At 38.1% G+C, this 27,976-nt stretch overlaps 2 protein-coding genes across 3 annotated transcripts in view; one reads left to right on the top strand and one right to left on the bottom strand.

The window, feature by feature from the left end:
• The window catches only part of LOC141376283 (uncharacterized), a 778,518-nt gene that overhangs the window by 688,145 nt on the left and 62,397 nt on the right, over positions 1–27,976 (top strand). The window lies entirely within an intron of this gene.
• gdnfa (glial cell derived neurotrophic factor a) lies at positions 1,872–22,256 on the bottom strand. Of its 2 annotated transcripts, XR_012385989.1 has the most exons (4): positions 21,716–22,256; positions 19,576–19,788; positions 5,237–6,538; positions 1,872–4,467 (listed from the first exon to the last, which is right to left on the bottom strand). XR_012385989.1 is itself a non-coding variant. In NM_131732.2 (3 exon segments), coding segments are annotated over 2 exon segments (708 nt in total). In that variant the 5' UTR covers positions 19,763–19,788; positions 21,716–22,256; the 3' UTR covers positions 5,448–6,017.

Below are 27,976 nucleotides of genomic sequence, written 5' to 3'. Positions count from 1 at the left end.
AGCATTCACGTACAGTTAGAAAATTGGTTGAATGTAAAATTCTAAATTCTTAGATGTTTTTTTAGCTTTATAGATGTTTTATACGGTATATTCATATTTATTCATCTTGTTTATATCATTTTTATTCATTGCACATCTCAGGATCAGTGAAAAAGAATCATATTTCAGATCATATTCATTTGACAGCACTGATAATTCTGAATATAATTCATGCTAATTGAGGAAATATTCTGCTGTCAGAATTGAATTAAATCCAGTAAATTGTCGGAGATTCTCTAATGCTTGATCTCTACTTCATCAGTCATTCGATCTATCCTTTTATTTATCCATTCATTAAACTCATCTGCCTATCCTCCTGTCTGTTCTTCTACACTTCCATCCATCCATCCTTCTATTATTCATTCATCTCTCCATCCTTCTATTACATCCATATCATTCTATTGTCTATCCATATTATTATTCATTTGTTCATTTATCCATTCATCCATCCATTATCTATCCATCCTTGTATTATCCAGCAATCTATTCAGACATATATCACTCTCTCCATCCTTCGCTTCCTCACTCCCTCTATCCATCCTCCTATTTTCCATCCATCCATCCGTCCATCGGTCCTTCTATTATTTATATTTGTTATTATCCATCCATCCATCTATTATCCATCCATCCACTAATCATAAATCCTTTTTTTTCCAGCAATCTATCCATCCATCCATCCTCTCATTATCTATCCATATATCTAATCTTTTATTAACCATCCATCTATCCATCCATCCTTCTATTATTCATTGATCTCTCCATCCTTCTCACATCCATATCATTCTATTGTCTATATTATTTTTCATTTGTTCATTTATCCATCCATCCATCCATTATCTATTCATCCTTGTATTATTCAGCAATCCAATTAGCCATATATCACTCTCTCCATCCATCGCTTCCTCTATCCATCCTCCTGTTATCCATTCATCCATCTATTATCCATCCATCCACTAATCATATATCCTTCTTTTTTTCCAGCAATCTATCCATCCATCCATCCATGCTTCTATTATCCATTCATCATCCATCCATCCTTCTATCCATCCGTCCAACATCCATCTGTTATCCACCCATTATCCACCTATTCTTCTATTATCCATTCATCCATGCATCCTTCTATTATCCTTTTATCCATCCATCCATCCTTCTTTTATCCAACCATCCATTCATCCTTCTTTTATTAATATATTAATCTTTCTATTATCCATTCATCCATCCATCCATCCTTCTATTATCCATTCATGTTATTATCCATCCATCCTTTTATTGTCCATTCATCCATCTATTATCTATCCATCCACTATTCATCCATCCTTCTATTTTCCTTCTGTTCTCATATTATCCATCCATCCATCCATCAATCCATTATCCATTCATCCATCCATTATCAATTCATCCTCCTATTATTTATCCACAAACACAGCCTTCTTTTATCCCTCCATCCATCCATCCATCCATCCATCCATCCATCCATCCATCCATTTATCTATTATTCATTCAGCCATCCATCATCATCCATCCATTAATATATTATTTTATTATGCATCCATCCTTCTATTATTCATCTATCCTTCAATTATCCAGTCATCTATCATCACCCATCCATTCTTATATCCTTCTATTATACATCCATCAATCCATCCTTCTATTATCCATGCATCGTTCTGTTATTCATCCATCCATCCTTCAATTCATCCATTCATTAGTCATTCCATCTATTCTTATATGCACCCATATATTCATAATATCTGTTCTTCTATCTGTTCTTTAGTAAACCTCATGCATTGATAGCACACACACACACACACACACACGCACACACACGGAAGCATGATAGAAACGAGATTTTATTTTGTAAAAAGTTATAAAATGAATATTGTACAAAAATAAAGTCTGTAGAGAGCTTTGGTTCAGTAACACAAAAACAAGACGAGAACGTCTCGAAGACCGACAAACAAAACACTGCAGGACGGAAAATGAGTTTCAGCAGACTTTTGAACTCTTATCTTGAATGTTTTCTTTCGAGGAATCCGTGAACATAAGTTAGACGCACCGGACACGTGCACTTTCCAAAACCGCCATACATCAGGACTCAGGATCGCAGTAAACCTGTGCTGTCTCTTACATCCACCATACAGAAAAGCCTGTTTGTCATCATTACGGCGCTACAGCGGATGAAATATATCCTGATAGCAGAGGCAGAGCTTTGGCCTAAATACTTCTGAAATGGGTGGATTTGTTCAGTAAACTCAGGGGATTACAGCATGGCTAATGCACAGAAACATGTTCACCGCTTTGTGTTTTCTGTGTTTACAGGCCCACATTGAGAAGTTTATTTCAAGTCGGTTACTGCAGACAAAGCTGATTTGACATAATTGGTCTTAAATGACGGGGGGTCCCCGTTGCTTCTCTATTGTGTGCGTCCAGATTACTGGGTAAAGTCTGATTGGAGCGTCCGCTCTGACCTTCAGATGAGCAGCAAGCAGGTTGGAAGAGGTCAAATTTTAACATTATTTGCTCAGATCAAACGCTGCTCTTTGTGGTCGCACTGATTTCATTACAGCGGGATGTAAACACGTCGAGCCAGACCGTATTTTAGAGAGATAATTGGAGACGAGCCATCTGAGCTCCAGCCAGCAGCACACTGCGGACAGATTTAATGATCTGCCTTTAGTGAAACGAAGACTTTAGCTAACACTTTTGCGATAATAGTTGGTCCTCTGAAATAATCCTGCTAATTATCTGTTCTTTTGTCGAACAAAACAATGGCTACCCGAGCAAAATAGTGTCTTTTTTCCATCACCGAGCGACTGAATGGAGCTGAACGTCACGGTTTGTGGCGTAATTATCTGCTTTCTGTCAAGAAAATCGTCCGGCTTTATCATTTACTCAACATCATGTCGCTCAACACTGAGAAAGCAAAGGAGAGTTCAGAGCTGAATGACTTTCTCCATGAGAGAAAAACATTCCACTGAAGTGTCATAACATTAGATTTCAGCGCTCCCATGTTTCGAGTGCGGGATAAACACAGTTTTACGCTATTGTTCATTGACAGTCTGCTCTTTTTAAACAGGTTTGTGTTTTGCAAAACATGGCAAACGTGTCTGAATGCACCATCTGCTTTTTGGAGAAAGCTGGCAATATTTAGGAGAGATTTGCATCTTAAATTTGGGCATTAAATAGGTCTTCGGGAGAGTTTGAGTTCACGGTGTTCACTGTTTTCATTGTGGTTAATTAAACAGTGTGAAATTCGCTGAATGACAAGCAGAATGTCTTCATATTTGATTTAAGGTCAGATTTACGGCTTATTTAAATCATCTTTTTCACCAATCTGGAATGGATTCGTCAATGCTTTCAGGCCGGTCAGGCAAATATTGGTGCATTGACCAACATAAAGACAATAAAATATAAACCAAACAAATCCCTTAATAAGTTTTGCGAAATACAGAAACGAGTGGCGTTTTATCCAGATGTCAGCACATATATTAGTGTAATGTTTGTGAGGGGGTCACATTTCAGACACAAACTTTACTTCAGTCATTCCGCTTAGTCCTTTATTTATCAGGGGTCACCACAGCGGAATGAACCACCGACTATTCCAGCATATGTTTTACGCAGTGGATACCCTTCAAGCTGCAACCCAGTACTGGGAAACACCCATTCACACTTATTTACACTCATACACTTTGGCCGATTTAGTTCAGCAGTTCCCCTATAGCGCATGTGTTTGGACTGTTGAAGAAACCGGAGTACCTAGAGGAAACCCACGCCAATTTGAGGAGACCATGCAAACTACACTCACAAATGATGACTGGCCTGGCTGTAACTCGAAACAGTGACCTACTTGCTGTGAGGCGACAGTGCTAACCACCGCTGTACTTGAACAGAACATTTGTGTATTAAAGAAAACCACAGCACTGTGTCCTTGCTGAGTGAGTCTAGTTTGAGTCCTTTGCTTCATTTGGGAATGAATCAGCCTTTTTGATTGAATCGATTGAATGAATGAAACATTATAACAGGGACTCGCACCACCTACTTAATATTCATTTTACTTAATTGTTGTTCAACAGTTTTAGAACTGATCCACTTTAGGTGTTGACTACTGTGTGTATATGTATGTATGTTTGTATATATACAGTTAAAGTCAGAATTATTAGCCTCCTTAAATTTTTTTCTTTTTAAATATTTCCTCAATAATGTTTAACAGAGCAAGGAAACTTTCACAGTATGTGTGATAATATTTGTTCTTCTGGAGAAAGTCTTATTTGTTTTATTTCAGCTAGAATAAAAGCAGTTTTTAATTTTTTAAGGCATTTTAAGGACAAAATTATTAGCCCCTTTAGTCTATTTTTGTTTTCGACAGTCTACAGAACAAACCACTGTTATACAATAACTTGCCTAATTACCCTAACCAGCCTAGTTAACCTAATTAATCTAATGAAGCCTTTAAATGTCACTTTAAGCTGTATAGAAGTGTAGAATATCTAGTCAAATATTATGTGCTGTCATCATGGCAAAGAGAAAATAAATCAGATCAGTTATTAGAGATGAGTTATTAAATTATTATTAATTATTATGAGTTATTAAGTTATTAAAAAATCTTCTCTCCATTAAACAGAAATTGAGGAAAAAAATAAACAGGGGAGCTAATAATTCTGACTTCAACTGTGTGTGTTTATATATATATATATATGTATGTGTTTATATAGTGTATATATATATATATATATATATATATATATATATATATATATATATATATATATATATATATATATATATATATATATATATATATATATATACTCAAGCCTGAAATTAATTCATACCCTTGGCAAATTGTGTTACTGTTAATAAACCAGCAAGTCTTTTTTTGATTGGACAGGACATAGGCTTCCTCCAAAAGATAATAATATGATAAAAAAAAATTCTTAGCTTTTATTTGCATTTAAACAAAAACTTTTAACTTAAATTTTTATTTTATTTTATTTTTTTTAAATATGTCCTAAATGATGTTTAACAGAGCACGGAAATTTTCACAGTATGTCTGATAATATTTTTCTTCTGGAGAAAGTCTTATTTGTTTTATTTCGGCTAGAATAAAATATATCTAGAATATTTTTTTTCGATAATCTACAGAACAAACCATCATTATACAATAACTTGCCTAATTACCCCAACCTGCCTAGTTCACCTTATTAACCTAGTGAAGCCTTTAAATGTCACTTTAAGCTGTATAGAAGTGTCTTGAAGAATATCTAGTCTAATATTATTTACTGTCATCATGACAAAGATAAAATAAATCAGTTATTAGAGATGAGTTATTAAAACTATTATGCTCAGAAATGTGCTGAAACAATCTTCCCTCCATTAAACAGAAATTGGTGAAAAGAATAAACAGGGGCGCCAATAATTCAGGGGGGCTAATAATTCTGACTTCAACTGTATATTTTGTCAAGGGTTTTGTAATGTGTCTACGCCCTCATCTTGAGCCCCAAATCTCATTTTGCATTTGACAGAAAAAACTAAACCACATGCCACGATGCTGAAACAACATGATGCTGAGTAAATGACCAACAGCGAGCGGCTCCTTTAAAAACACCTGCTCCGATTTGGCACCATCCAAGATAGAGAACAACAATCCAAAAAAAAAAACCCTCCTCAAATAAATAAGAGAAACAAACACTCTAATACAATGGATTGCAATAAATAACAATAACTTAATTAAATCTCAATAAATACATTTTCATATATACTATATATATATATAATGATAGCTTTCTGGATATTAAAGATTTGCAGTCTGCTGTCATCGTGGCGGCGTCTCTCTGACATTATAATCCCACTGAAGCTTCCTTATTCCACCAAAACAACAGGTGTTTGTTGCTGTATGAACGCTCGTGGTTCGGTAACAAAGTGAATACTGAAAACACCCTCATCTGCTCTCTTCTAGAGAGAGTCCTGTTCCTGTGCGGTCAAACGCAAGCACACTTTTTAGCGGAATGCTTCTTCAGCGTGTGATACTCCAAGCTGTCGTCCAGAAAAGAGATGTCGTCGTCGAATGCGATGGGCCGGCAGCAGGTTCGGGACGGCGTGTCCTTGTCTAGCTTCTTGTTGTGGGTGAGATTGTTGAGGATCTTGTCGTAGTTGGTCTCGGCATCGTGACACGGGCCGCTGCAGTAGCGGAAGATCAGCTCCTCTTTGGTCCTGTAACCCAAGTCCAGGTCTGTGACGTTCAGATGGATCTCTTTAAGTAGGCAGCCGCGCCCTTGACCTTTGACCCGGTCGTCTCTGCTCCGGGCCCGTCCGCGGCTCCTCTTGCGCTCTCCTCGTCCCCGTCCTCCGTATTTCTCCGTGTTTGCTGCTGCTTTCTGTCGGACCCTGTCCCGCTTCATCTGAGGTTCTACGTCTGAGGATCTGCGCAGGCGGCCCAGAGTGGCTTCGATGAAGTCCATTACGTCCTCGAACTGCTCCGGGTACAGTCCCGTTAGGTCATCTTCAACAGATAAAACAACATACGTCAGATTCTGTTATGCATTTGGCTTGAAGATCCTTAAACGGGCTGGTTCTCTTGCGTCCTTGGAAGTTCAGACTTGCAAGAACGAACTCCCGAGGACGTGAGGACACAAGTCAGGTACAAAAACCATTGTGCTCTAACACCGTGTCCCAACAGCATCCGTCACAAATAAAAGCTATATATTACAATTTTAAAGGAGTTTTTGTCCCAACCAACGTGCAAAATTTCTATTTTAGAAATGCTTTCTACGCCACAAATAAACAACAGCATAAACTATTAACACAAAGATCCCCTCGGGTGCTGATTATGGGCTTTATTCAGTGATAATAGTGAGTTTAGATAATTTTTGTAACATGACATTTATTACAAACTACTGAAAACAGCAGCAGATCGTTTACCTCAGATCTTGAAACTAAAATAACTAGCAGACGCTTTGAAAATGAAAGTCAGAACTGTGCAGATTCAGGGCGTACTCGCACAATCCGCTTGTTAAGTGTGACGTCACGCGGAGCGGCTTCCGGGTCCAAGCGCAATATTCAACTGAATGGGGAGACTGATCAAAAAAAAATCAATGATAAATGCAGCAAATCGTTTTCTTCTCCTCATTTAATATGATCTATCCTCAAACTAATGAACAGCACTGTTGAATAATGTTGCTTCATCCTACATGGAGCTGGTCGTTTGAGGTCACATGACCAGTTTTTTTAGCCTGACATATAAATATGTGATATACTTTAAACACACTTTATATGGTGCTAAATTGGTTGTAGCGTATGAGTGTGTGTGGAAATGTGTCTTTAAGGGTGTTTCCCAGTGCTGGGTTGCAGCTGGAAGGGTATCCGCTGTGTGAAACCAATGCTGGAATAGTTGGCGGGTCATTCTGCAGCGGCGAGCCCTGATAAATTAGGGACTATGCTGAAGGAAAATGAATTAATTTATATTGTAATTTATATTTTATTCAAGCTATTAACAAACCATTATCTAAGAATTGTAGCTCAATAAACTACTAGTTACCTTATAGTCAGTAAGGTATTAGTTGAGCTTTGGGTACTGGCTAGGATTAGGGATGTAAAACAGGATCATACTTTATAAGTGCTCATAAACAGTCAATATATTAATAATAGGTAAGTAATAAGCCAGTAGTAAATGGTGTGAATTGTTACTTTAACTGAAGTGTTACCGTTTATTCTTAGTGAGTAAATCTGTCAACTAATTTTAACTTGGTAATTGTGACCGACAAAACATACTCTACACCTTTTTTGTTACGGAGCAGGTGTTGACACTTTAAGTAAGTTTTTAGTTACTTTTTTAGACACTTTTTAGTAATAATAAACGTTTACAAAGCGATTTAATACTTTCGAAAGTCACGATCACAATAAATATATGTCCATGTCTAATGTCCGATGGCCAGAAAGTGATTCATTTTTTTATAAATTGTAAAAATGTTGTATTTGTTATGAAGCAAGCCCAGAGATTGTGTCGTACACTATGACTATATATAAAGTTTACTTTAATGTGTGATATAAATTAAATATGAATGATTTCTCAACTCAAATGAATGGCGGCTTGGACTCGGAAACAGCATTACATACGTCACAAACACGTCACCACTTAACAAGCGGATACTATCCGAACCGTGCCCAGGCCCATTTCCCGGATGGTTTGAGAAGTGTGAGTGCGCTGAATCAGGCTCAGGCATGGTTCACTTGGCTGGCCCTGGCCCGGTTGGAAGAGGGGTGCCTGAGCGCGGTTCACTTGGGCTTTGGCGCGGTACAGTGTGAGTGCAAAACACATCTGAGCCTGAAACTGAAAGCGAGACGTGACTTTTACAGGGCTGTTTCATATGGATTTATTAATCATTCTTACTGTTGAGTGAAAGCAAACTGCCGTAGTTTATTAAAGACGCAAACCCCTCACTGCACCACAGCTGCACCTTCAGCAGACCTCCTCATTCCTGCAGCACGAGGGCTTTATGATTGTTTATGAGCGCCAAAAGTGGCAGATCTGTTCAGCGAAATATCTGACTGCGGTCACCGCATCCTTAAAGACTGTTTGGTGAAATATTTGACTGCATGTCACTGCATATCAAACCACTGACACGATATAACTAGAGAAATCTCCACTGTGCTGAGCGAGAGCGCTTCTCACTGAACAGCGCAGCAGCGATGACGTAAGCGTGCCCAGGCCTGATTGTAGTGTGAGCGCGGGCCATCGGGGGAGACGGGAGGGAGGACATGCATGCTTTGGCCCGGTTCGAGGCAACTGTGCATAGTGTGAGTACGGCCTCAGTGCAAACCAACAACATCAGTCACTCAGTAGCCTATTAATAATGTTAAAGAGGATTAATGTGCATTAATTAGATTAAGAACCGTTAGCATTTAATTTCATTGAGTGCAGTGGCTGCTGTTTAAATGTTTCTGTCGTGTCACGGTACTTTTGATGCAGGCAAATTGCTTGTAGCTGGAATCTTGTCACGTCGTGTGTTGTAAGGACACCTTGTACGATGTTGGATTTGGTTGTGTATGTATTAGCTGAATTTTTATCCTGATTTTTTTTTTAGCCCCCTCTTTTTTCAACACATTTGTAAACAATAGTTTTAATTTCTACTTTCTAATAGCTGATTTATTTTCTCTTTGTCATGATGACAGCACATAATATTAGACTCGATATACACTAGTATTCAGCTTAAAGTGACATGTAAAGGCTTCACTAGGGTAATTAGGGTAAAGTTAGGGTAATTAGGCAAGTCATTGTATAACAGTGGTTTGTTCTGGAGACAATCCAACACTAATATTACTTAAGGGGGCGAATAATAATGACCTTAAAATGGGTTTAAAACAATTAAAAACTGCTTTTATTCTAGCCGAAATAAAACAAATCAGACTTTCTCCAGAAGAAAAAATATTATAGGAAATACTGTTAAAATTTCCTCGCTCGATTAAACGTCACTTGAGAAATATTTAAAAACAAATGAACATTTCCCAGGAGGCCCCTGGACTCTATGTCTGTTACACTGTTTATCTGTCATCCTGAATAGCGGCGGATGAGATCTCGCTCTCCGGCGGACAGACCAGTCGTGTTTTCCTCTCAGGACGGCGATGGAAAATCTTATAGATGATGACATTGAGGTACAGCAGAATACATCTGCTCAACCGCAAACTCGAAACATGCACGCCGCCCTCGTCTTGGACAAAAGCGAGCGCTCGTTTGATCTGCATGTAATACACCATGATTTCATTACAGTCAGAACTCCAGAGGTGACCCGCGCCGTGGTCGACCCAATGGACGCTGCGCACTTCTGGGAAAAGCTCTGATGCGTGTGTGATAAATGCAGCAAAACGTTTTCTTCTCCTCATTTAATATGATCTATCCTCAAACTAATGAACAGCACTGTTGAATAATGTTGCTTCATCCTACATGGAGCTGGTCGTTTGAGGTCACATGACCAGTTTTTTTAGCCTGACATATAAATATGTGATATACTTTAAACACACTTTACATGGTGCTAAATTGGTTGTAGCGTATGAGTGTGTGTGGGAATGTGTGTTTAAGGGTGTTTCCCAGTGCTGGGTTGCAGCTGGAAGGGTATCCGCTGTGTGAAACCAATGCTGGAATAGTTGGCGGGTCATTCTGCAGTGGCGAGCCCTGATAAATTAGGGACTATGCCGAAGGAAAATGAATTACTTTATATTGTAATTTATATTTTATTCAAGCTATTAACAAACCATTATCTAAGAATTGTAGCTCAATAAACTACTAGTTACCTTATAGTCAGTAAGGTATTAGTTGAGCTTTGGGTAGTGGCTAGGATTAGGGATGTAAAACAGGATCATACTTTATAAGTGCTCATAAACAGTCAATATATTAATAATAGGTAAGTAATAAGCCAGTAGTAAATGGTGTGAATTGTTACTTTAACTAAAGTGTTACTGTTTATTCTTAGTGAGTAAATCTGTCAACTAATTTTAACTTGGGAATTGTGACCGACAAAACATACTCGATGCACCTTTTTTTTTTTACGGAGCAGGTGTTGACACTTTAAGCACCAGAAATATACAATATTTTCAATATGATTAATATGCATTGAGTTAATAATGTTAGTAATCAGCAGACTTTAAGTGTTCGGGAAGAACAAGCAACTGTGATTTAATGTAAGCACATAAAAATACAGTAGCAAATTCCAATGGAAATTCTGACATGATTTGCTCACCTTGAGTTGTTGTGTCTAAAGAAGATGTTTTGAAGAATGTTGGAAACCTGTAACCATTGACTTCCAATGTAGCAAAAACAAATACTATGGCGGTCAATTTGAAACATTCTTCAAAATATCTTCTTTTGTGTTTAACAGAAAAAAAAAACAGCTCAAACTGATTTGCTACTGACAAAACATACTCTTTACACCTTTTAGTGATGTTTTTGCTGCTCAGGTGTTGATCAGGCTGGTAAATGTAAGCAAATGAAAACACATTAACTGAAATATTAAGATATTAAGCTTCAAATATTCACCTGGAAATCAGCAAATTCCAAGTTAAAGGGATAGTTTACTCAAACATGAAAATTCTCACATGATTAGCTCAACCTGAGCTTTTTGCTGAACACAAAAGAAGATATTTTGAAGAATGTTGGAAACCTGTAACCATGCACTTCCATGATACTATGGCGGTCAATTGTTTCCAACATTCTTTAAAATATATTTTTTTGTGTGTTTAACAGATTAAATAAACTGATTTGTGACCAGCAGTAAATACATGACTCACTTTTTAGTGATGTTTTACCGATCAGATGTCGACACTTACACTGTGGGCATCTAAAACATACAATATTTACTAAAGGTTGAGTATTAATTCGGTTATCATTACTAATAATCAACAGACTGTTTCTAGAAGCACTGAACAAGAAACTATATTAAAATATTGAATGTAAAATATTTAGGTTAAAATATAAAAAAAAATTTAAATTAGTTTATGATTTGCTCAAGCTGAACACAAAAGAAGATATTTTGAATAATGTTGGATACCTGTAACCATTAACTTTAATAGCATTTGTTCTTCCTACTATGGAAGTGCATGGTTACAGGTTTCCAACATTCTTCAAAAGATCTTCTTTTGCAAATCATCACAGAATTTACATTTTTGGGTAAACTATCCCTTTAACCTGGCATTTGCTATTTTCCAGGTTAATATTTAAACCTCAGTATTTCAATATTTCAGTTTTGCTTGCATTAAATCACAGTTCTGTGCTTCTCTAACAGTTAAACTCTGTTGATTATTAGTATTATTAATGGAATGCATATTAATCTTATTGTAAATATTGTATATTTTAGATGTTTACAGTGTGTCAACACCTGATCAGTTAAAACATTACTAATAAGCGTATTGAGTATGTTTTGTTGGTCGCAAACTAGTTTGAGGTTGTTTTTTTCTTTCTGTTAAATATAAAAGAAGATATTTAGAAGAATGTTGGAAACCTGTTACCATTTTGACTTCGATAGTAGGAAAAACAAATAGAATGGAAGTCAAAATTGCTACAGGTTTCCAACATTCTTCAAAATATCCTCTTGTGCGTTCAGCAAAGCAAAAAAACCGAACAAGCAACTTTAATAAACTATATAAAATATTTAGGTTAAAATATTAATCCGGAAAATAGTTAATTCCAGGTCAAAGGGATCCTTCACCCAAAAATGAAAATTCTGTCATGATTTGCTCAAGCTGAACACAAAAGAGGGGACGCAGTTGCGCAGTAGGTAGGGCTGTCACCTCACAGTAAGAAGGTCAGTGGTTTGAGCCTCAGCTAGGTCAGTTGGCATTTCAGTGTGGAGTTTGCATGTTCTCCCTGTGTTGGCGTGGGTTTCCTCCGGGTGCTCCGGTTTCCCCCACAGTCCAAAGACATGCGGTACAGGTGAATTGGGTAGGCTAAAGTTGTCCGTAGTGTATGAGTGTGTGTGTGGATGAGTGTGTGTGGATGTTTCCCAGAGATGGGTTGCGGCTGGAAGGGCATCCGCTGTGTAAAAATGTGCTGGATAAGTTGGCGGTTCATTCCACTGTGGCGACCCCGGATTATTAAAGGGACTAAGCTGAAAAGAAAATTAATAAATTAATATTTTAATAAATGAAATATTTTGACGAATGTTGCATACCTGTAACCATTAACATCAATAGTCAATGGTTACAGGTTTCCAAGATTTTTTAAAATGTGTGTTCAACAGAACCAAAATAAAATCCTCAAACATGTTTGGAACCAGTAAAGGGTGAGCAAACGATGACAGAATTGTCATTTTTGAGTGATCTGTCCCTTTAAAAATTGCACTTTACTTTAATTTAGAAAGCTGCTTCAAGCTTGCACCAGTTGTAATCTATTGAACTAAACAACATTCACAATAGTCACTTCGCAGCATCTGCAACGTTATAATCGAACATTGTCGTGTGTTTTTATGGCCTGTGACTGTATAATGAATTTTAAAGCATTCAGGCATAAGAAATTGTACCGTTTGTAAGTAATAATGAATACTTTTAATGAGTTATTCCTATTATGCAATTACGGTAGCTGAATAATATTAGTCTCAGATATAATAAAACCACTTTATTTCAATTCTGTCTTCTACTTCAGGGGTCCGTTCTTCGTACCTCGCTTAAATGATCTAAGATGATTTGGCAGATCCTGGATCTTTTAATCTTGATAACTGATCTCTCGCTAGTCGCTAATTTGGTTCTTCAAACAAGTTCGTGAATCAGATTAGAATGTCTGGATAAACTGATCTGAGATCTGTGTGTGTTGTGAAGGACAGATCTATCCATCCTCGAAATCATGATCAGCAATGCAACGATTGGCTGACGGCACAGCAGCGTAATGACATCATCTGATTAATATTCAATTATCCATGTGAGCAAAATGACATCAAATTAGCAGTAAACGGCTTGTTAAATATGACACGCAATAACTTTACACATTTGTTGTGAGCTGCAGGCTTTACACTTTCATGTGTCAAGAGTATTCATCATGTATTTCAATGCAAATCAATGTATTTAGTTCCACATTTAGAAAAGATTTTCTATTTTATAGTACAGTTTTTTAATCGGTGTAAAGAATAACTGGTTGTTTACAAAAGCGTTTTCATATTGGTAAAGGCGTCTGCAACTTTTGTGAAGCATCAAATCACCGGCATATTAACTATCAAAACATGTTTATGACTGCATAAATGTATTATTGCTTTAATAAAAAGTCACATATTGTGCATTTCTATTATCATACACAATTTGTACTAAAGTGATCTAAAAAGTTCATATCAATAAGTTTTCTCTTTGCACCACCAGGGGGCAGTCTTTGTACTTTCATTTCGAGGGTGCAGATTGCATACGTTTTATTAATATGTATAACTTTATTTATTTTATTAATGACTATAACTTTATATATATATAGTTAAATATATGTACCATTTCCCCAAGTGTATATAACTACTACTGTAAGAAAATATCAGAATTCAGAACACGCTTTCTGTATTATCTTTGCTTGAACTGAGCCGATCTAATCCTGTTTGTATGAATTGAACCTGCTCCCGACCAGGTTTGACCCAGCAGAACTGTTGCCATGACAACAACTCTCGGATCAGCTTTGAAGAACGAAACGATCCTGGATCGTGTCAAATCGCCAACATCCAAATCCAGCTAACTGAGTAATCCACGTACGAAGAACGGACCCCAGAGGTGGCCAACCCTGTTCCTGGAGATCTACCTTCCTGCAGATTTCAGTTGCAACCCATATCAAACACACCTGAACCAATTAATTAGGACCTGAACACCACGTGATAATTACAGGCAGGTGTGTTTGATATGGGTCTTGATCGCTCCTATAGACTGTTTATTAGATTTTATGAAGGTGAACTTCCAAGATAGAATCATCCCAATCAATCTAACATTACCAATCCTTCCCAAATAGAAATATCCAAGTCATCTGGTGAAATTGTATTCATATCGCAATGCATATGGCAGAATAACAAAACATCGCAATGTTAGATTTTCACAATATCATGCAGCCCTAAACTAAACCAAATTGGACCCCCTCTTCAGTGATTTCTAAGGCGTGCAGATTTCTCCCGCAGCACATCTGACATGCACAAACACCTGTTTCATGTTGCGCAGGCACCATCTGGCAGGTAAAGTCTCTGCAGGACGGTGTGAATTTTCATCTTGCCGGAGATGTTTATATGAGCTCCTGAGTTGCAGGCATGAAAAGAGGTGCCAGAGTCAAGTAACCTTTACGCTGGTGTCATTTGTGTAACCCAGTTGGTTATATGATCTACAGCAGTATCAGATGAATCCCACAAACACTGGCAGCGTCTCAAAACTCTCCGCGCTGACTTTATAAACAGCATTTTTTATTATGCATCCCAGGACTAGCATACAATGAACACAACAAAGCAGGCAGACCTGCATTCAATTTCCTTTTCTTTCATTTCCCATGCAAAAATTATGTATTTGAGCTTTTAAATGGAGTTTTTCCTTTTCCATACCTACGTTAAAAGTACTATAGTAATTTAGGGTAACCACTATAGTGTCTTTGAACCATTCATTCATTCAATATTCCCTTTATATATCAGTGGTCCCCACAGTGGAATGAACCACCAACTTATCTAGCAGTGTTTTGCACAGCGGATGCCGTTCCAGCTGCAACCCATCGCTGGGAAACACCCATACACTTTTACATCCACACTCATACACTACGGCCAATTTAGCTTATTCAATTCCTCTATGGTGTTCGTACTGTGGAGCACCCGGAGAAAACCCACGCCAACTTGAGGAGAACTTGCAAACTCCACACAGAAATGACAACTGACCAGGCCGGGGCTTGAACCAGCAACCTTCTTGCTGTAAGGTGATCGTGCTACCCACTGCGCCACCATGGCGCCGTCTTTAAACCACACTATAGCAAAGTACTTGAATTAATCCGTTGTGGTGATTCTATAGCTGTTATGGTTACACAACTACTATAGTAATATATGGTGCTCAGCATACACTAACCGGCCACTTTATTAGGTACACCTGTCCAACTGCTGGTTAATGCAAATGTCTAATCAGCCAATCACATGGCAGCAGCTCACTGCATTTAGTTATGTAGACATGGTCGAGACGATCTGCTGCAGTTCAAACTGAGCATCAGAATGGGGAAGAAAGGGGATTTAAGAGACTTTGAATGTGGCATGGTTGTTGCTGCCAGACGGGCTGCTCTAAGTATTTCAGAAACTGCTGATCTACTGGGATTTTCACGCACAGCCATCTCTAGATCTGTTTAATAAATCTGTTTTCTTCAAATGCATCAAATATATCAAATATATAGCCCTTCCACAGCTGTATCCCCTCTAGACTTCACCAGGATGTTTTGACACCACCTCATGCTTCAGTTACTCATCAATTCTGCTGACCAATCAAGTGCGCTCTTGTATGCTAGTATCTTGTATCCCGCCCCCTTCTTCTCATTGGCATTTCATTTGATGCTTTCAAGCTTAACCACTCCCACTGGCAGAGCTGTAACAAAAACAAAACGCCACTGGCTGTTTTTAATAAAGAGGAGGAGCTACTCAATGCCCAACCCTCTCTTCATGTTTTAGTTGAGATTTTGTCAAACATTAAATATAAATGCAAGTGCGTTTTCATTTGAAAACGCATAAGTTTTGATACAGTTACGCCATCCGTCCACACTACGCCGGAGTTCTCGAGCGCCGAAAACGGAGCGTTTCGAAAACGCTGGAGAGGCCGTTTTCATTCTGAAGCGCTGCTGCTCCGTCTCAGTGTGGATGAGGGAAAACGGAGACATCTGAAAACGGAGGCGGGGCTGCTGAGATTCACTACCTGATTGGGGCGTTTGTGTGATTGCGTATCCTTCCCTTATTCGTCAAGCCCCTATCACATGACTATAACACATGGCTTTAACGCTATTGGAAGACAGCAGACCAGCCTTCACTGTAAACAACAACATGTGCACAGAAATGGGAGCATTGTTTGCACTATTGTCTGTTTTAGGCAGCATTGTGCAGTTATTCATTTGTTACGTTTAGTAACAACTCGACCTCGTCGTCTGTCCACAAAAATACCTCTCTTGCTTTCTTTGCCATCGCGTTCATTGTTCAACACGGCGTTTGTCGACTAACAATAACCAAATGCCGAGCGAGACACATGCTTCCTGTTTATACTAGAACATGCATGCCCAGAGTGCGCGAATGATCACGTGATGTACGTTTTTGGTGTGGACGGAGATATGTTCAGAAACGCTAGTGTGGACGCGGATCGTTTTTGATCTAACACGCTGTTTTAAAACTAAAACGCACTAGTGTAACGGGGCCTTCGTCAAACTGAAGAATTAACTAAACTACATGACCTGTTTTAGCTTCTGCCAATCTTCCATTTTCAAAAGCACTTTTACAGAGTGATAGCGACCGAATCCCCAACACTCTCAAGTCACTGAGCGATTCAACATGTGTTTGTTTTCTGCAGCTCCCATCCTATGTTTCTTCAGCACGCCTCGCATTATGCAAGGCTCCGGCCCAAGGTCCCACATGAAGAGTTTTCGGAAAATAAATCCATGCATATTTTACAAGCCAGATTGGTCGGGGCCTTAATGCAAACCATCTCACGTGCGGAGCTTGACTTGTTAATGCTGTAATTTAGCGAATTCCCACGACGGCGAAAATCGCGATTGAGGGCCAAGTTCAAATGCTGTTCACATCAAGACTACTGTGCAGAAGATGAGTCTGCCGTCAACATCTGGAGCAGCTGCTGTCATCTATAGTTCATGCCTTTCCCGTCACGTCACTAGCTGCTTACTTGAGAAAAAAAAACGATCTGCTCGACTGGAAAACACCAGAAATGTAAACAACATGTGGAGAGAAATGTCATATTCAGCTCAAGTCAAAATCCCGCAAGATTACAAGAGGTTTATAATAAAACATCACCAAAAAAACAAGCTCAACCTGTATTATGAGGCCAAACGCCACTTTCAGTTTCGGATTTTTCCTGCAGCTGAACAGACGCGCTTTGGGGTTTGTTATGTAAAACGTGCAGTTGTGAAGGTAGTGTTTCAGCTGAGGCTTATTTAAAGGGACAGTTCACCTCAATAATGAAACTTTGACTATTTAATGACCATCCGGCGCTTCCAAACACAAAGATATTTTGAAGGAGGCTCAAAACCCTTGACTTCCATAGTAGGACAAACAAATACTGCACTGTACAACTGACAATATCACTGTGCTGTAGTTTCACACCATGATTGTAATTGTTAATTTACAGTGCACGTCTACATTTTACAGTACTACTGGTAACCAAAATTGCCAGTAAAACGTACAAATGCAATACAGTTACGACAATATAAATTGCACTTTACAATTTTACACTATTACTGGCAAAATAATACAGTAAAATGTACAAGTGCACTGTAAATTAGCACTACTTAAAACTACAGTATAGTTGTATTTGTTTATGTGCAGTGTGCTTGTAAATTTTGCAGGTAATACTGTAAAAATTGCCGGTAATATTGTATATTTTACAGCAATTTTTACAGTGTATGGAAGTCAATGGTTACAGGTTTGTAACATGTTTCAAAACATGAAAACAAATTTACAAGTGCAATACGATTACAACAATATCAATTGAACAACTCATTTACAGTATTACTGGCTATTCTGGTTGACAGTAAAAAGTCAAATTTACCAGTTCACTGTAAATTTACCATTACAGTTGTGCTGTAAAACTACAGCAGAGTTGTAGTTGTTAAGTTACAGTGCACTTGTACATTTTACAGTATCACTGGCAACCAAAATGTTTACAATGTATTGAAGTCAATGGTGACCGGATTCTAAAATTTTTCAAAACATCTTATTTTTTGTTTAACAAAAGAAAGAAGCTCATGAAGGTTTGGAACAAAATAAACTGTCAATAAATCAATAAATAATGACAGAACTGTCTTTTTTAGGGTGAACTACCCCTTTAACATAGTCTTGACCAGTATATTATCACAGTAGGAGTTGCTCAATATGCAAGTAATTGAAAACAGCTCACAGAAATTCTCCATTAATATTGAAGTAAAACTACAGCACAGTTGTAACTGTAAATTTACAGTGCACTTGTAAATTTTACAGCATTACTGTTAACCAACATTGCCAGTAATACTTTAAAATGTACAAGTGCAATACAATTACAACAATATCAATTGCACAACTCATTTACAGTATTACTGGCGATTCTGATTGACAGTAAAAAGTCAAATTTACCAGTTCACTGTAAATTTACAATTACAGTTGTGCTGTAAAACTACAGCCGAGTTGTAATTGTTCATTTGACGTGCACTTGTAAATTTTACAGTATCACTGGCAGCCAAAATGTTTACAATGTATTGAAGTCAATGGTGACCCGTTTCTAACATTTTTCAAAACATCTTATTTTTGGTTTACCAAAAGAAAGAAGCTCAGGAAGGTTTGGAACAAATAAACAGTCAATAAATCAATAAATAATGACAGAACTGTCTTTTTTAGGGTGAACTACCCCTTTAACACAGTCTTGACCAGTATATTGTCATAGTTATGAGTTGCTCAATATGCAAGTAATTGAAAACAGCTCACAGAAATTCTCTATTGATATTGAAAACAAATTACACCTAAAACAAAAATGATTTCTACTGCTTGTTCAAACTATTTATTTAAAATAAACAGTCAACAAAATTCTTGAGGTTTTCAGAGGGACAACTCAGTTGTTTTATGCTCAATCCACTAATTTGTGTGGGACAACATGAAGGTGTGGAACCCAGCACTTTTGACAGTGACTAAAGAGTGAATAATTAAATGATTTCCTTTTAGCCTAAACTATTCCTTAAATATGGTCTTGACCAGTATATTGTCACAATTGTGGATTGCTCAACATGCGAGTAATTGAAAACAGCTCGCACAAATTCTCCATTGCAATTGAAGTAAAACAAATTAACACCATACAGTGGTTCGGACATGCATGGGTTTCTGTGCACGCTCACTGACTTACATTGTTCCTCCATGGAGGCTTGTTTTGGGTTTGAGGTTTCAGGTTGGGAGTCGATGATGGGGTCCAGAGCGGGGCTCTCACTGCGGACCACAGCTCTCTTGGATGGCTGCAGTTTGTGGAAAAGGGGACGTGTGGACACGGAGCTCAGGAGCAACAAACACGTGGCTAGAATGTCCCATAACTTCATTTTAGACTCAGTTCCTTTGAGGGAAGCTGCAACGGTGCAAAAGGGGAAATGCGTGAAAATCTGCACAGTGACAAAGATCAGCATGCAAAGACTTTATTCACAGGTGAAGCCTTGATTATTTAGCTTTATTTTCATTTTTAAGTACTTCCCAAATGGTGTTGAACAGATTCAGGAATTTTTCACAGTGTTTCCGATCATATTTTTTCTTCAGGAGAAAGTCTTATTTGTTTTATTTTGGCTAGAATGAAAGCAGTTTTTAATTTGCAATATTATTAGCCCCCTTCAGCAATATTAGTTTTGGATTTTTTCTTTTTAAATATTTCCTAAGTGATGTTTAACAGAGCAAGGAATTTTCACAGTATGTCTGATAATATTTTTTCTTCTGGAGAAAGTTTGATTAATTTTATTTTGGCTAGAATAAAAGCAGATTTTAATTTTTTTAAAGCCATTTTAAGGACAATATTATTAGTCCCTTTAGTTATTTTTGTTTTCGATAGTCTACAGAACAAACCACTGTTATACAATGACTTGCCTAATTACCCTAATGTTAACCTAATTAACCCTTTAAATGCCACTTTAAGCTGAATACTAGTATCTTGTAAAATTTGTACTCAAATATTATGTGCTGTCATCATGGCAAAGCGAAAATAAATCAGTTATTATGTTTAGAAAAGTGCGGAAAAATCTCTCTGTTAAATAGAAATTGGGGAAAAGCATACAGGGGGGTGAATAATTCTGACCAGAACTGTATTTCATGTGTTCATTTGATGGGTGCTGTGTTTGTTTTCTATGCTGGCTACTGAAAATCCTCCCAAAGGGAGCCAGTTCAAGAGTAAATGAGAAAAAGTGCTGAATTAAATATTCTGATGAAGCCCTTTTTAGTCCAATGTGCTCTGTGGGCTGCAGCCCAGCTAATGCCGAACAGATTTCTGTCAATATTACAGAGCAGAAAAAATGTGTGTGTTCTGCCAGAGTTCCCCCCCATCCCGGATCCCAAAACTCCCGTTGATGGAAAGGCAAATAAAATCCACCAGTTTCACGAACGCAATGATGTTTGCAATTACTTTTATAACCGTGCATGACGCTGCGCTCCGATTGCTGATCGTTAAAACCTGCTGGTTGTACATGCAATTATTCAATTACAGCTTTTTTGATACTTTATAAGCCCCATAGTCGTGGGATCAGGAGGTTGAGCTATTTAGTGCATCATTCCAGCCACATAAATCCCCCACAATTGGCGCTTTTAAGTGTTTTGGCTGTTAAATTAGTCCATTTAAAAGCATCCCGATTCATTTTTAAAGGTGCTCGTTTTAAGGCCTCACATTGTGTTGTGAAGTAAACACTCGTAAAGATTTCTCCATCTTATTTAGTGCATTTGAAAAGCACACAGTAACTATATTTCCATCTGGTGAGCCCTCTCTACCCAGCAACACTCGGCGAATATGTAAAGGAGAGCAGTGCGCCTTTTGGACATACAGCTTTCTAATTTGTTTCAAAACTATTAACAATGATTTAATGAGGTAAAGTTTGTTTTATATTCGCGCATTTGTTCATTTCTGAACAAAGTAACACATTGTGACCTGCTCCCTATACTGTTTACCATGTAAATTTTAATATTCAGCCTTCAAAACAACATTAGCACTGTTTAATTCACTGTGGACAATGTTGTACTTCAATAGTCGATGGCGTGTTAATATGATTTCTCTATTTAGAATACTTTTTTCTGAAAAAAATACTATATTATTAAGAAAAAACTCCCAATGTGCGAATAAAAAACCCAACTCTACCTCAATAAATGCTTTATTGCTTCTTTATTAAACCCAAAATCTGATAACCCCATCATAAAATATAAACTTTACGATTCCAAAAGCCTGAATAGTTTTAAAAATGACTATTTTGAAGTAAAACAACCATGTTCTGTCAAAATGATGGAAAAAAAACATATAAATTCACCTTAAATGGGGTCCATACAGACCGGAGCTTCAGAAAAGCCAAATTCTCAGTAAACCAGGAAACATTGAACAGATCCAAAAGATAAAATCCGTGAGTTATCCAAGAAATATCACTGTTCCAGGTCCATTCACAGCATGTTATCCGCTAGATCCAAGTGTCCAGAAGACGCGCGCGTCGCTCAGCTCACCGCGCGCAACGCAACGCGACGCGCGTGACCGTGATGCTGCCGCGCGCGGCGTCTGTAAAATAAGGGAAAATCAGCAGCTGCAGCAACAGCTCACATGAAGACATCGGGATCCAAACACACATCCAAAATCCGCACTAACTCTGATAGTTTCCCGTGTCTATATAAACGCGCCGCATTCTGCCTCCAAAACCCTGCGCACAGGTGAAGAAATCCAGGTGAACGTTCACCAATATCCACTTTGATCAGTTGAGAGTGTGTGTGTGTGCGTAATGTAGCTGCAGACCGATCATATGTGTGTGTCTGTCAGCTCAACGCAGTTATGATCCACACGCGCGTCTCTGAAACGCGTCTGACGCTCCCGCTGAGCTCGGAGCGCTTTTTAACACGCTCTCGGGTTCGACCGCGCTGACGTCACATACAGGCCCCGCCCTAATTTTTTTCCCTCGCAGAACTCGGCTGCAGCACACATCCATCCATCAGATTCCATCTGCTGATTTTTGTGTTGCATAAAAGCAGCTTTGGAATTAATCATACAAAAAGTCATGACAACAAATACTTTTATTCTAATTCAATTTAATTCAACGGTAACACTTTAGAATAACTATCCGTTATAACTAGTTAATAGACCATTAATAAACTGTTAGTTAACAAGTTATAAATGACTTGTTAAACAAAAGTTAATAGTTTGTTAATTATTTACAACTGTACCTTATAGATGGCTAATAGATCACTTACAAGCCGTTAGTTGACAAGTTGTAAATGACTTCTTAACTGTATTTTAATTATTTATAACTATACCTAATAAATTAGTAATAGATCATGAACAAGCTGTTAGTAAATAACTTAATAAAGGCTTGTTAAGTATCAGTTAATAGTGTATATATGTTATTGGGACGTTATTCTAAAGTTGCAGCTATTCTTCATTTATTAACTGTTAGTTAATGAGGAATAGTTGCAACTTTAGAATAACGTCCCAATAACATGCTTAAGCTAATAACTAACACTTATTTAACTTAATTACTAACACTATTATATTTACTCACACTTTACAGATCAGTTGTTCACAATAACATAATAACACCAGTGAAACTTTTTTATTATACCACTGGTTTAATTTTAAATTTTTATTTATTTTGTTTTCATGTTTAGCACTTCATGGGTTTGTATTCTTGCATACTGCTGTACTGCCATGTCATGGTTCAGTATGTGTGTTTCTATACATTAAAGACAACTTTTAACATTTCATCTGTGGAGTTTCTTTGGTAAAACACAGCACACAGAAAAGCCTATAAGTGGAACAAGGTTTAGAAACAAACATTTTATATTTTAAATATTACATCAAATTTCTGTAGCTTGAACTTATTCCATCCATTTGCTGTTCTACAAGGATTCATTGGTATTAGTAGATGGTTAACAAACGATGAACAACTCTTGTCTGTAAAGTGTGAGTAAATATAATAGTTAAGTGTTAGTTATTAGCTTAAGCATGTTATTGGGACGTTATTCTAAAGTTGCAACTATTCCTCATTAACTAACAGTTAATAAATGAAAAATAGCTGCAACTTTAGAATAACGTCCCAATAACATATACACACCATAACTGATACTTAACAAGTCTTTATTAAGTAATTTACTAACAGCTTGTTCATGATCTCTTAAAAATTTAGGTATAGTTATAAATCATTAAAATACAGTTAAGAAGTCATTTACAACTTGTCAACTAACGGCTTGTAAGTTATCCATTGCCCATCTATAAGGCACAGTTGTAAATAATTAACAAACTATTAACTTTTATTTAACAAGTCATTTATAACTTGTTAACTAACAGTTTATTAATGGTCTATTAACTAGTTATAACAGATAGTTATTCTAAAGTGTTACCAATTCAACAAGTTATTCGGGTTTCCGCTGTATGTTTTGTAGCTATACAAAGTTTAACGACCTATTTTTATTCAGTTTGACTGATTTAAGTTGACATGACTAGAAAAGGTTATATGAGTTGACTTAAATGAAGGCAGGAGGAGTTTTTACAGTGTGTAAAATCTCTGGTGGGGAAACACGGTGGCTCAGTGGTTAGCACCGTCACCTCACAGCAAGAAGGTCATGGGTTTGAGCTCTGGCTGGGCCAGTTGGCATTTCTGTGTGGAGTTTGCATGTTCTCCCTGTGTTGGTGCTCCGGGTGCTCCGGTTTCCCCCACAGTCCAAACACATGCGCTATAGGGGAATTGAAAATAGAATTGAAATCCCCACTCACCCCCTTCTCCAAACCAAACCGACAGTGTTTTCAAAAGCACCGACTGACCCACCCACCCCATTCCTTTATCCCAACCAATAGTGTTTTAACCAGCACCGATTGACCAGCCCACCCCCTTCCCTAAACCCAACCAATAGTGTTTTCACAAGCACCGATTGACCAGCCCACCCCACCCCCTTCCCTAAACCCAACTGACAGTGTTTTCACAAGCACCGATTGACCCGCCCACCCCCTTCCCTAAACCCAACCAACAGTGTTTTCACAAGCACCGATTGACCCGCCCACCCCCTTCCCTAAACCCAACCAATAGTGTTTTCACCAGCACCGATTGACCAGCCCACCCCCTTCCCTAAACCCAACCAACAGTGTTTTCAAAAGCACTGATTGACCCGCCCACCCCCTTCCATAAACCCAAACGACAGCGTTTTCAAAAGCACAGATTGACCCAATCACTCCCTTCCCTAAACCCAACCAATAGTGTTTTCAAAAGCACAGACTAACCCGCCCACTCCCTTCCCTAAACCCAACCCACAGTGTTTTTTAAAGCAGTCCAGAAAAAGACAAGCCCTCGCAGCAGCCTGATTTTTACCACATTTTCAGATTTTACCCAATTCTTATCCTATTTCCTTTTTTTTTTGACTTTCGTTTTGTCTTACCTGCTTTCTAGAGCCGTTCTTCTCCACACTTGAACCCCATCGTCACTTTCAACTCGTCTTTGCATCTCAAGTCTGCCGATGAACACGGCTAGCCACTGGTCAAACTGGTAACAGCGGAAAAGCCATACACATGGAGGTAAGCGTTCAGCTGGTAGCACGATAAGAAGCAGAAGCCGGCTGCGGCGTCATACCGCTCTGTAGCATTCGTTTTAAAGACGAAATGCAGCCATATGTACCTACATAATTCACACTCTCCAGAATTGTGTATAAGGGTACATTTTCACAATGAGCCTGTGTTGGTATTTCATTCATTCATTCATTTTCTTGTCGGCTTAGTCCCTTTATTAATCCGGGGTCACCACAGCGGAATGAACCGCCAACTTATCCAGCAAGTTTTTACGCAGCTAAAGCCCTACAAGCCGCAACCCATCTCTGGGAAACATCCACACACACATTCACACACACACTCATACACTACGGACAATTTAGCCTACCCAATTCACCTGTACCGCATGTCCTTGGACTGTGGGGGAAACCGGAGCACCCGGAGGAAACCCACGCGAACGCAGGGAGAACATGCAAACTCCACACAGAAACGCCAACTGAGCTGAGGCTCTAACCAGCGCCCCAGCGACCTTCTTGCTGTGAGGCGACAGCACTACCTACTGCGCCACTGCGTCGCCATGTGTTGGTATTTCTTTACCCTATATCGAATGATTTAATTAATCAATAATTGTTTTTTTTTTATGAATATTTTGAATTGAGAGATATGATGTAATTTCTGCAATAATTCAGACTTGTCATTGCTATGCAGGAAATAAATCTTAAACCTTAAAGATGAAGCTCTCAAAATGCAATCTGAAACCATTACTAAATAAAATAATAAATATGATTCATAAACTGCAGAAAATTATTAACTAACTGTATTTTTTTACAGCGTGATCCAAATATCGACCGTGGTTTGATTACAAGTAAAAACGAAAGTTACTATTGTTAAACTTTGGTAACAAGGGCCGGAGTGGGACTCCTTTTCAGCCCTGAAGTTTCAAGCCTTAGACCGGCCCACCTCAGTTCACGACTGACTATCTTAAAATCAGGTCATTTCCAATTCAGTTTCTAATGACACGATCACGTATTTTTCAAGAAAACAGCTGCTTTATAAGTTGAAATGTTCAACAACCCAAACAGTATTATATGTCTTAACAATAAAATTGAAAAAAAAAAAAAAATTAAATTGGATTGAACTTGGGTCCTGCAGTGTGGTAATGCAACATGCTGACCACTGAACCACAATGGTGCTATTGTTGAAACTCTGTCTATCTGTTTTCTACATTTCAGATCAATGTATGTCAGATTTATTAATGTAGTGAATCATCGGATTTTCATTGAGCATGTGTAATATTCATTAATATTAATTATTCGAATTCTTATATTCAATAAGGTGCCGCTGTTTGGTGTCGAATAATAATTACGTCATCATTAACCTGCAATCTGCATTTTCCTCACGGGGCTGCGAGAAAATAAATAAAAAGCAAAATATTGAATAAAAAGAGACTATGTGGTCAAATAAATAAAAAAAAATGAAAAAAGTGCAACTGCTGAGAGTGCAAGCAGCTAGGGACACCGGCCCTCGCGGCCAAAAAAACGGACCGGCCCACCGGGAATTCTCCCGGTCCTCCCGATTAGCCAATCCGGGCCTGGTAACCACAGTAGTTTTGCTACACTAACCACACTTTCACCATCGTAAAACTAGTTGCACAAACATAAAAAAACACACTTTATGGTTGTAAAAACCATGGTTCATTTTAATAAGGTGAACCACCTGACAACATTGAATATTACACACCAACATGGTTTGAATAATGTATTAAAACAAGTTTAAATAATCAGAAATGATAGTCACGTGTCGTAAACACCCATGAAGTTTTTGCAAACACATTGTCTGAGTTCCCATACAATTCCTATGGCATTCTTTGAAGTGCCTCGCTGTGTCTGTTAAAAATACCATGGTATTTTGCATGGGATGTTTGTGGTGTTTAGTGTTGTGTTTGAGTTTCATTCCACAGGATTTATCCGCGTCATACAGGCTTTATTAAAACCATCTTTACTAAATCAAAGCATCCGTGACAGCAGTTTGTTTAGGGCTTTTGTTTAGACGGTCTGCCTTTATAAATGAAGCTCCGAATTCATCATTTAACCTTGACCTCACACACACACACACACAAACGCAAATATAGACACCCACATATCTATAGTTTATATACAGTACAGTTAGTACAAACATGTCAGGCATATTTACAACAGAAATCATTTGCAGGCTTATTAAAAACTCTATTTGGGGATCACTGTTTGGTCCCGCAACACTCATTACTAGTCTGAAACCTTTCTACTTTGTCACTTATGCAATCCTAAAATGTATTTAATCTTTTGAAACGCAATCAAATTTAACATGATTGTCCTTTAATACAGACAACATGGTGGCTCAGTTGTTAGCACTGTCACCTCACAGCAATAAGGTCGCTGGTTCAAGTCCTGGGTGAGTTGCCATTTCTGATGTTCTCCCCATTGTTGTGGGTTTATTGCTATGTGAATTGAGTAAGCAAAATTGGTTTTAGTGTGTGTGTGGGTGTGTGTGTGGGTGTGTGTGTGTGTGTGTGTGTGTGTGTGTGTGTGTGTGTGTGTGTGTGTGTGTGTGTGTGTGTGAATGAGTGTGTATGGGTGTTTCGCAGTACTGAGTTGTGGCTGGAATTGCATCTGCTGTGTAATATGCCGGAAAAGTTGGTGGTTCATTGCACTGTGGCAAACCCTGATAAATAAGAGGCTAAGCCGAAGCAAAAATGTTTTGATGCATAACAAATGCTTTAGAAGCTAAACAGTGAATGATAATCAATAAATCAATGCATGTACACTCACTGGCCCCTTTATTAGGTACACCTTAGAACCAACAATCATGCCACGTTCAAAGTCTCTTAAATCCCCTTTCTTTCCCATTCTGACGCTCGCTTTGAACTGCAGCAGATCGTCTTGATCATGTCTACATGCCTAAATGCATTGAGCTGCTGCCATGTGATTGGCTGGTTAAAAATTTGCGTTGACGAGCAGTTGAACAGGTGTACCTATTAAAGTGGCCGGTGAGTGTAAATTAATATACATACAGTTGAAGT

The sequence above is a fragment of the Danio rerio genome, chromosome 10, assembly GCF_049306965.1.
Source record: "Danio rerio strain Tuebingen ecotype United States chromosome 10, GRCz12tu, whole genome shotgun sequence".
Classification (NCBI taxonomy): domain Eukaryota; kingdom Metazoa; phylum Chordata; class Actinopteri; order Cypriniformes; family Danionidae; genus Danio; species Danio rerio.
Note: the sequence above shows the minus strand (reverse complement) of the source record. Positions and strands in the feature narration are given on the sequence as shown.